Here is an 11,262-nt window from a genome sequence, read left to right on the forward strand (position 1 = left end):
TTTTTTACACATACATTGTTTTCCATTTGTTTTATTACTGGAGCCATTACCAATTACAATTCATCATTCAGATGATCCCAGCAACAGGTGGCATCATCAGTCCATGTCCTGGTCAACTCATTCAGGGAGAGTGGTAGAAATGTTCCTGATGCTGGGTGAAAATATTAACTACTGCATAACATATTTAAAAATAGATACTAAGAAAGGAATTATTCATTTAAAACATTCAGCCAGACATATGCAACATAAGGAAAGTGAGGTTTAAATAGTTTACGTGAAAATTCTTGTAAAAGCAAATGCATTCAGAAGCCACTTTACATGAAAACCTCATCAAATCAATGTCAAAATTCAAATGTCTATTTTTAATGTTTTTCTTCCAGTCACACAATTGTGCTGTCCCTAGAGTAAACAGTAAAACACATTTACCTGACGTGAGTTATCCCAGTGGAATAATTTGTGCAAATAAAGCTTAGCACATGTCAAGTACTGGAGCTTAGGTCAAAAGCATGGAAAATTTCCAGCATCAGAAACAAAAGGACATGTTCATGGAATAAAAAATGGGAAATGTTTTATCGTTTTAAGTAAACAGACACACCTAGTTTTTAGACTCGGATCGTCATCCTTTTTTAGACTGTGCCCAAGCCTCAGGAGACATTTACCTTGTAAAGTTCCCTGCAATTCTGCTTGCCCAATTGACTAAATTCAAGGCCTGTCGGGAATACACAGCTTCTGTCTGGTTCATGTGCCAAGGTCCCCATTCCGCAGAATGAAACACAGGATGCAGGCAATAAGGGGGAATGGGATGATAAATACTCTAGTTGTTGTCCCATTGTAATTTGGCGATTTAACGAAGGAGCAAACAAATACAGCTGGGGGAGTCATTCCTGGGTTTTGTGGTGTAATAATTTATTGACTTTCTGTGGTCATCTGTAACAATGCTTTATGATTGCTTTTGTCTTTGAAAGAATTAGTATTGCAACAATGAAGGCCTTGGATTTTACAAGGAGTGAGTCAGAAGAAATAGATGAACAGATACCATAACAATGAATAGAGTGTAAAATGAATGTTTCCACTTTTTGTCTTAGAAAAAGTTCGAACTGCATCAAGTATTCCATACTCCTGAAGCTGAAATGAAAAGTGAGAAAGAAACGTCTATGGAAAATGTGAAAACAGAGCTTGCGGGTGAACATTTCATGGCCTTGAGCAGATTTTCATACATGAAAAGGAAATGTCCATATTTAAGCTACAGTCTGGAAGTTACACTGGTTTGATTGGTTTGATCTTCCCAACCGCATCTGATCTTTTTTATCTTTTTCCTAAAACATGGGAGGAGTAGTATGCATTTGCAAAGCAGAACTACAATAGGAAGTAAAACTGCTACCATAAATGAAGGTGGTGTATACCAAATAAATTGATTAACATCAACCCACTTATTCCAGGCAAACACCAGTGCGTGAACAGTGCATAGCAGCAGAGCTAAATATCCCATCTTGCTCTGAAAAGAGAAAGAAAATAGTAAGCTTTCTTTCTAACTTGGCAAAAAAAGTACTTTGTTAAGCAAACACGGAAATCAGGAGGGACCTCAACCAACACACCTAAGTCAAAGAAAAGAGACTATTGGCTTTAAACTAAAATTTAAGAACTATAATTCAAGAATCCAACTATACCCCTCTATGCCACTGTAAGAGTAAACAGATGAGGCACATATTTCATGCACTGCTATTATACTTTGCTAATACACAGAAGAGATTACAGATTACAGGCTATTCCTGAAAAGGGTCAGTTCTCAATACCTCAATTTGTAGATGTCAACTGTATCCCAAATTACTTTATTTCTTTGATAAATTATTGTGAGTTCAAAAGCAGATTTATAAATGGTTATCAATTATTTACAAAGAAAAACTTTAAGGTCAATTAATATCAGAAGCTGTAGTGAGTACAGTACTGTGACAAAAGCCATTGCACAACTACAGGAAACTGAAGTTTTTCATTCCATTATAATGAAAAATTTGGCTTAGGATGTCTACTAAATACAGGTGTAAAGGATGTTTTATGCTAGAGTTACTAGTAATTTTGAGATTCTTGCTGTGTAAGAATCTTGATATTGTTGGAAGAATGGAATTACCTACTAGTGAAGACAAACACTGCCTTTCCAACTGCTAAATCTGCAGAATCTGATTTTCGAGCATAAGTTTATTTGTTTATAAACAAATCTAACATAGTAGTATTACTCTTCTGGGTTTCTTCACCATGTTAATTTTGTTCTGAAAGCAGTCACGCATTCAGAGGCTCTCTTCTAGACCTGTCCATATATATTCTCTGTAGAGCTGAAAACTTTTCTTACAAACGACGTACTCCACAGAGTGGGCAAAATCTCAGATCAGTAATTGCGGGAAGATGCATATTTCAGAGCTACTTTTCAAATTCAGATCAAATTTTCAAATGTCAGGTACTTATTAAGTCATTGAATTTTAAGATTTTGGTGTTCAGGGCCCTAATTCAACACTTGCTTAACTTTAGTGTCACCATACTGATGCCAGCAGAACCACCCCTTATTATTACTGTGTATGATACAGGATAACTAGGAGAAAATGAGATACTTAGGTGAACAAAACAAGCACATCTGTAGCGAACTAAGGACTGGCTGCATTTGATTATATATCTGTTCTAAGATGTTTCCTTTTCAGGATATACCTTTTGGTGGGGGCTATGAAGCTAATGGAAAATCTTTGCCTATATTATTGGGCAGAAGTCTTCCTCTGGACTTTCCAGTCACCTGGTACTGCTCAGACAGTAAAGAATTGCCAAGGTAGCTCCAAGGGAGCAAGAAGTATTTCTCCTTATGCACTGTGGTATATAGGAACAGCACTGGCTGGTTCAATACCACCTACTTCCAATTCAGCAGGACACAGGGCCTTCCTGAAATATAAGATACCTAGAAGGTGACTTAAGTGCCTTCAGCACCAGAGGTCTTTGACCTAAGAATACGTCCTGAAGGGACAACTGCTGCTCATCACAAAGGCAGAGGAGCAAAGAAGTGGTTTGGAGTTGTCTTTCTTCCCATTTTATACCCTGAACCTGACAGTCTTTTCTCCTGACAAAGTAACAGATGAAATAAACATTTCTTGCAAAGCAACTGACAGAGTACGAAACAAACTCTTAGGTTGATTTCTCTAACTTCTCTGTGTTTGATATTTCTAACTCCTAATGATCTTAGCTGATAACATGCAGTCCTACAAGTGAGGACTAATGACATGCAGTAATGACATTTATGCATACCTGAATGTAGTGGAATTCTCTCCAGGTCAAAGAGTGACTGACAGATGGAATTGATGTTATTGCCAACAAGGCCAGCAAAGCAAGTCCCAGAATTCCTAGAGACACATAAATCTCCATTCTCCAAACATCATGTTCAATCCAGGCATTTTCTTTTTTTTGTTTTACCTGCCAAACAAACACCATATTTAACATGAAACACTGGCATACTCTTCTGTTTGTATGAAATACACCTGTTTTCACCATAATATTCAGGAAATAAGCCAAGAAACTTGATATTTTTGTTTGCTTGAATGTTTCTGAATGTAACTGTTATTTACTTCTGATGACAGTCTCCACTGCAGTTATGTGCAAAGCAAAGTTGGACTTTAAATTAGAAGAATTTAGACTTCATCAGTGTCTTGGTCTATGAGAGACTGGTTCTGAGACCTGTTAGCCTTCCTTCACAGCAGGAGAAATCTTACTCTTTGACAAAAAAATTTTGTCTATGACTAAATACCATATCTGAGAGCTTATAACAACAGGAAATATATTAATAGCACTATTTTAGGGAGCTAATTCAGCAGGCATTCTTAATGATGGTATCCTGCCAAGATAGTTGTTTAGCTCTATTTGTTTAAAAACAACTTAACAACTTGGTACATTCAACTTCACTGAATACAACAGCTGGTATGAATGAAAAGGTTGTGATTTTAATAAACTGGTGTTAAAGCTTCTCTTATTTATGACCACTTGCAACAGCCCTTTGATGCTGCTAGTTCTCACCATGGTGTAATATGCCCCAAATATGATAACTTCTTCATCTTGAAGACTGGAATTTCAATTAAATTTCTGGTAATCAGATTACCAGTAAAGCTGATTTCAGTTTTCAACAGGTTCAACTGTTTACAGAATTCATAACATCATACTGTACCTTTAAATAAAACTCTAGATTAGGCTTTGGGGGTAATAAAACATACATTTGCAGTCTATACCTTATATGTGAGTAGTCCTTGCACTCAACATCACATGCAAGTATTAGGAACTCTCTAGTCACAGAAGATCTTGGAGAGATTTGGAAGCCAATTATTCTCCACGACTCAGAAGCATGATTGAAATTCTATCTTTTAACAAGTTAGTGTGCATCATCCCAATTGTGGAGCCATCAGTGTTCACAAATTTAGTTTGTGGCAAATACAGATTATTGTGATTTAGCTCAGCCCTCCTTCACTGTTGGCTAATTCATGTTAGAAAGAAGATGTCTAAAAATAGTACATGCTTAATTTTTGTAGATAGATTCCACCTGGGCAGAGAAGGTTAATCCACACTAATAGTGTGCCAAAGACTTATATGTTCCTGTGAGGCAGGTATAATTATGTACATATTGCAGAGATAAAAAATCCCAAATGAAGAAAATGACTTATATAACACACACTGGCACAGCTGTGTTCACTTTGACTCTCTATTACATGCTTTAACAACTAGGTCCTGCTCCATCCCTTAGTGCTCTGTAGGGATCTGCTTCAAAAATCAAAGGAAGGCAGTGAAAACATTTTTCCCACCATCCAGATTTGCTTGAATAATCAAACCAAGGATTTTCTGAATACATTTTTTTTTCTGAATAATTCTGTTTGCATATTCATCATACCTGCTGGAATGCCCAGTTCAGCAACTTGTATCTGTATGATCTTCTCATTGGATAGCATAGGCTATAGCAGGCGTGCATTGTAGCGAAGAAAAAACTGAGAAGTCCAAATTGCTTTCTTGATAACATCCATCTATCCAGCCACTGAGGAAACCTTTTATACTTGGTGCCAAAGTACAACTGGAAACCAGCAGCTAATATTCCTGGTAAATATACTAGTGCTAAAAGGGTAATTGAAACCACTGGTAAAACTTTGTTTATGACAAGGATTGGAATTTTATAGAAAACGTTTTCCTTTTTGGTTATAAAAGGATATATGACATCTCTCATAGAAGTGTAAATAAATGTTAATAATGAGAGCACGCATGCTATCTTCATTGGTAAGTGCCACTTGGGGAACAGATCCTGCTTGCAGTGTTGTTCTGAAGAATGTTCAAACTCACTAAAATGGTGTGCTCGATGTAAATTAAAAAGTGCAGCTGCTTCTGATGGATTGGTGACTTGCATATCCACATTCTGGAAAGGACAGAAAGGAAATACCAAGTGAGTTCAAGAGAAGTTTGAAACTTCACTAATGGCAATATTGCCATTGTGGCTTTTACACTGTACTGCACTGAAACCATATACAAAACATACACACTATTATAAACAAGGTAGTTTGAAAACACAGCATTTTAAAACATAGTCAGGAGTTAAGCCAGGCACTTTTAATATAGATTTCTCATTCTTCATTCATTATCTGTGGTCATTTCAAAATAAATTTTAGTTTTCAAGAAGTTAACTACACCACAAGGGAAGATGGATTACATTATGTGAAGCATCATTACAGCTTCTTATATGAGCTACAGATTTCAAATGTCAAATTTTAGCTACAGACTTAATGATGTAGCCCAAATATGCAAAATAACAGCATCAAGATCAAGACATTAAAATATTTCATCCAGTCACTGCTATTTTCATGACATTTAATTGGGGAATACAGATATAAATAGAAATATTTGGGATCCAGCATATTAGGCAAGCTGCACATTGGTCAGCCCTAGCATCAAGTCCTATGGTCTTCTTCCTCTCCTTCACAAAGTCTTCTTAATTTTTATGAAACCTTGTGAAACTGAGTCACTTCAGTTTAAAAAGTTGATTTTTCTGCTGCCAAATAAGCATGCCTTGATTGTAGTCTCACGGATCTTGGCAGAATTATCATGGACTTCAGAAGGGGCTAAACTAGTACAAAATTTTGGAGTAATATGATAAACTGTATTACATGGTGATAAAAGATACATAAAAGATTAAAGATTCATGGAAGAGGTATATGACCACTGTACATACAAAATGAAAACACGTGTATCAACAGTAGGACATTGCACTTGATGCATCAGAGAGCTGACCAGGGGTGGAGAACTGATAACATTAGGTAATAAACAGGTAAGTCCTTTAACATTCTTGTGAAATTTGAAGTAAAACTGAACTAATGATGCAATGGCTCAACTTTAGAATGGCTAATGTAGCAGATGTCCAGACCTCCAGAAGTGAAATGGCACTGTCCGTTTTGAAAAGGACAAGTAGCTTGGAAGTTGTAAATTAGCATCCTTTTAAGATACAAGAGATCTTCCTATCTCAGCAATGTTATCTGTCTTTATGCTCAAGAATCAGATATCATACTGAAGCTGATCACGGGGTCAATTTAAACAAGTTACTGCTTGTAAATAAGGTAAGGCTACGTAGCTGTGAATCTTGTGTTCATTTTTGGAGAAAGGTGTTTTGTTTTAGCAGAAAGATAAAAAAATGTGCATTGCTATCTTGCAAAAATCCCAGTTGGAGACGAGGTAACCTTGACGGACAAAATCACATGAAAGATTGCAATATTCTGGGTGACATCGGAGCTGCTTTTTTTACAGAACTTCATCTGTTTTCGCAGTTTTTTAAACTTTTACCCAGTTTTTTTTTCTTTTTACCTTTTTTTTTATAATTTATTTACTTTTTTTTTTTTACAGAAACATTACCAAGTTGCCAAAGTTTCCTGTATTTCTTCTCGGCATGATGTTCTGACTTGCATTCTGATCAATGGCATGTTTATCACTTTGCTGCTTCTCCATTACAGAAATTCCCTGCAAAGCAAACACAGAATGTAAAACAGGTTTTGAAAAGCCCTGATCTTGAACTTTGGGGCCTATTTTCCCTTCAACTGTTTTCTTCCCTCTCCTCCACCCATATACAGGAGAAGGTGTGATAATCTGTCTTCTGAAAAGATAACAGAAAAGCTTGCTTATTTTTTCAGAACAAAATCATCGATGAAAAATAATATTTAAGCTAAATGCCCATGTCACCAGTGGAATGAAGGCATTAACTCAGGCTGAAAGCTTTTAAGTGATAGCAAATAAGTGTGAAACAGCTTACAGAAATAAAATGTAAAATGTTATGAAGATGGATTTTTGGAAAGTTCATGAGACTTGTTGACCCAAGAAGCCCATGCAAATGTGTTGTTCCTAATATTTTTTAGGTTTTAGGATTGGTCTACCTGACAGTCACTCAGCAGCTTTAGAGGTATATTCTTCCTTCAAGACTGTCAGGAAATTCCAGCTGGAGCTTTGCTCATGCTGTTTCAAGGTATACTGGCAGTACTCATCACCCACAAGTACCAGCAGAAATGGTTCTAAGCTATTGAGGATTACAAGAAATCAGAAGCCAGGGGAAAAAAAAAAATAAATAAATGAGGGAGAATAGATAAACTGATGGATGTTTCTGAAAATCCATCCTAGGATAGCAGGAAAGACAATATCTTGAAGGCTGTAAAGTAACAATGAGAACTGCAAGGCCCCTGCATCAGGGTCCCATGTGTGCATCCCACTGTTGCACACTGCAGGAGGAGAGGTGCTAGCACCGCACCACTGGAAGCTCTGGGTGCCATACTACAGCCTGATTTTCTGTGGCTACCTTTAAAGCAGTGACAAAGTAGCTCTTGCAGGTACCTTCATACTGAACAGCTGAATTACTGGATAGGAAACTGTTTTGCTAACAACTCATTCTTTTATATTCATAAACCTTTTGGGAAATTGTATGGACAAATCAGACTTTGACAGCTGACCTTTTCTTACTGTGTCTGGTTCTTCAGTGGGTAAGTCCTACAGCCTCATACTGTCTGCTATGAGGGTTTGCTTTCTGCCAGGCCACCAGACTCCTGAAGCCAAAGTATTATTTTCCTAAGTATTTCACTTTGGGTTTTTCCCTCCTGCTAGCAAGTTCTACCTTTGGGCATAACCTTTCAGCCAAGTGCTGCAGAGTAGGGTCAACAAGAGCTTCTGTCTGAAGGTCAGGCTATTAACCCTTCCCTACACCAGCTAATGAATGTTTTGTGTATCCTGCACACAGAAAGCATGGGCTGAAGAAGGCACATTTCTATTTTTCCCTGCTATTCCTATGGCTAGTCCCAGTGATTTTATCAGAACTTTCAAGCTATCAGATATCTTCATAAAACTTCAGCTCATGCAGTCCCCTGATTAGTTAAGAATTTCAACTTCTGTATGTTTCAATATGCTGTATGTCTACCTGTTACAATGGCAATGCCAACAGAACTCAATATAACGTACCTACCTGGAAAAAACGAGCAACAAATAGGACGAGCTCCAGATCTACTTTTAAAAGAACACATTATATGAAGGGCAGTCATACTCTTTACTCTTTTTGGGGCCTACCCTCTGATTTTTGCAGTATAATGGTTTTTAATAAAAGGACAAAGTTACAGACTGCCTTTTTATTCTTTTAGATAATGAGACTGACTTCTTAGAATTGTTAAAACAGTTTGTGGCTTGGGTCTTTTCTGCTATTTCATTTTTATTTTGTTTTTTTCTTTACTGATCTCCACTGAGCTTTCAACTGTTAATATCCCCAGTCTATGTGAGCTTACACGGTGATACCAGTCGCTGAAATAACTTTCCTCTTCTGACCCCCACACTGTCTTGGGGGTCCAAAAGCATATTTGGATTGGGAAGCTCTGTGTGGAAGAGCTTGACTCACTTGATTCTCATCTGCTATCATTCCTAATTTAGAAAATTTAGAAATGAAGAACCCAGTAATGGTTTTCAGGCAAAGGTTTGTATTGATGAAGATGTACCATGATGAAAAACAAAATACGCATGAGCTGGAAGGCCAGCTGCTGATCCTAAATGCTGATTTTTAATGGTTATTTGGGGAAACAGTGCTTAATACCATGTTAAATACAGCATTAATGGTTTATGCAGCAGAAGACAAAATGAAAAAAAAAAAGAAGAAATATGTGTAAAAAATTAATGCATGTGCTCATCCATGGAAATACGGGCTACAGCCAAGCGACCGCATGAAGGAAACATAGGTGTCAAATGACAAAGTCCCCTTGGCTTCTGATACCAGTTTCAACACAAAATTATTTCTTGAGTAGGCCCAGTAACAAAGCACAGTAACAGCCTTGGAAACTCTTAAGTACAACTCACTTAGAATTCCACTATACATTGTCCTATGAATTGTCAGAAAGGAGTCATCTACAGCATGCATCTTTTTGGAATACTTCTTAAGAAAGAAATTTAGGAGTTCTGTGGAAGACAAAAACTCGTCATTTGTAGCCCTGCCTAAGTCATAACTGTTATGAAAGACAACAGTTGCACTAATGTCCATTCCCAGTGCACACCCCTTCTGCTCTGGGAGGCAGCTGAGGATGGGGATGCTGAGCTACAGGAAGCCGATTTCCCAACACTGTGAGTACACTACTGCATTTTGTACCAAGAAAACAGGCTCTTTATAAGGCTGAGCCAACAAGTACTCATACTGTGCAGACATCACCCCGGGGAAAATCTCACCCGAAGTCAATGAGAGGTTTTCTCTAGTAAAGAGTTTCAGGGCTGGCACCCTGAAAAAAAGACAAATGGGCAAAACAAATAGGCTATTATAATGTGGATGAGGTGTTGGCAGAGGCATGGGACAGGGCCGACATCTCTCTCCTTTGGCGCTATTTGAACATGACAAGGTGGGAGCGTTAGGGATAGCTGCCTCGCTCCTGCAGTGCCAGCCGCACCGCGCAGGACGGTGTAAGCACTCAGCGCAGGAGAAAATAACTTACCCTTAACTTACTCTTCAGGAATTCTGCTGAGCTCTGTGGAAAACCTAATGAAAGGCCGGGGGGATGGGAGCAGGAGCGCGTCGCTCACCGGTCCTCCTCGGTCACAGCCGCCGGGGCAGGGCCGGGTGGGCTGCCCAGCCCGACGCCCGGCGCTGAGAGCCGCTCCGCAGAGGAGCCCGAGCCCGAGCCCGAGCCCGAGCCTGAGCCCGGTAGAGGGACCCGTCCTGTCCCGTCCGGTCCCGACAGCCGCGGGTCGGGCGGGGCTCCGCTCCGGAACCCGGCCACGCGGGCGCGCTTGGACACCTCCCCAGAGGCTCCGCCAACGGCCGCTCCCCGTTTCCCCTTGCCCCGGGGCTCACGCACCTCGTCCCGCAGCCTCCTCCCTGTGGGAGGCCCAAGTTCCTCCCGCGGGGGCAGGCGGCGGTGTCGGACTTCGGCTCGGCTTGGCAGGGGGGCAGCCCCTGGCTGCGGCGGTGCGGGCGCCGGTGCTCGGACTCGGCGCGGCTCTGTCGGGGGAGGCGGGCTCAGGTCAGCGGCGGAGAGCCTGCCGGACCCTGAGGAGGGGAGGGGAGGGGAGCGGAGCGGGGGCCTGGCCGCAGCCTGCACCTCCCCTCCCGGCCCCGCCTTCCGGGGGTCTCGTCCTGTGTCCCGAGCTGCGGCAGCTGTGGGCATATTGGGGCGCGGAACGGCGGTGCCGGAGGGGAGACCCCGAGGTGCCCGGGCGGCCGCCCCAAGAAAAGCCCAGCTGTAGATCTGCTGCGGCCTCGGCTGGACAAAGGGCGCGTTCACCTGCGCCCTCTCCGCCCCGCAGAAGGTGGGGAAGGAGGAAGAGGAGGTGAAGGAAGAAGAGGAGCCGAAAGAATAAGAGGCGCCGAGATGCTCTGCCTCCCCTTGTCTCCTGCAAGTTCAGTCACACAGTAGAATGAACTATCATTATACATCTTGTGGGAGCTCTGGTCTAGTGGCTGTTTTGATGTTTGGTGGCTGACACTGCAGAAAACATGGACAGTCCGTCTGAAATGTTTTTATTTCCTCACGCAGGGCTCATTGTGTTTTCCTCAGGTTGTCTTCACAGAAATGATGCCAAGTTCCATCTCTTTGTATCTTGTGAATATATTTTTTCCTCCTTCTCAGTAGATGTTAAGTAGACGTAGACTTCAGCTGAATGCTACATCCGGCAGAGAAGAGGAGATTGACTTAAAAGAAATGAAAATCACAATAATTCTCTTGTGTTACAACAAACCCTGAACTTTTATTTATTTTCTTTAGTTACCTT

General features: G+C 40.4%; 1 protein-coding gene across 1 annotated transcript; it reads right to left on the reverse strand.

Moving 5' to 3' along the window:
- Window positions 1-885: 885 nt before the first annotated feature.
- Window positions 886-9,559, reverse strand: STEAP1 (STEAP family member 1). The gene is made up of 5 exons (XM_061346063.1): window positions 9,533-9,559; window positions 6,901-7,005; window positions 4,904-5,416; window positions 3,280-3,444; window positions 886-1,495 (listed from the first exon to the last, which is right to left on the reverse strand). The coding sequence occupies exons 1-5, from the start codon at window positions 9,542-9,544 to the stop codon at window positions 1,244-1,246; spliced, it is 1,047 nt and encodes a 348-aa protein (XP_061202047.1). The 5' UTR covers window positions 9,545-9,559; the 3' UTR covers window positions 886-1,243.
- Window positions 9,560-11,262: the final 1,703 nt, after the last annotated feature.

The sequence above is a fragment of the Neopsephotus bourkii genome, unplaced genomic scaffold (genome assembly GCF_033783945.1).
Source record: "Neopsephotus bourkii isolate Nb327-2 ecotype Australia unplaced genomic scaffold, CSIRO-AGI_Nbou_v1 NB_257, whole genome shotgun sequence".
NCBI classification, from domain to species: domain Eukaryota; kingdom Metazoa; phylum Chordata; class Aves; order Psittaciformes; family Psittacidae; genus Neopsephotus; species Neopsephotus bourkii.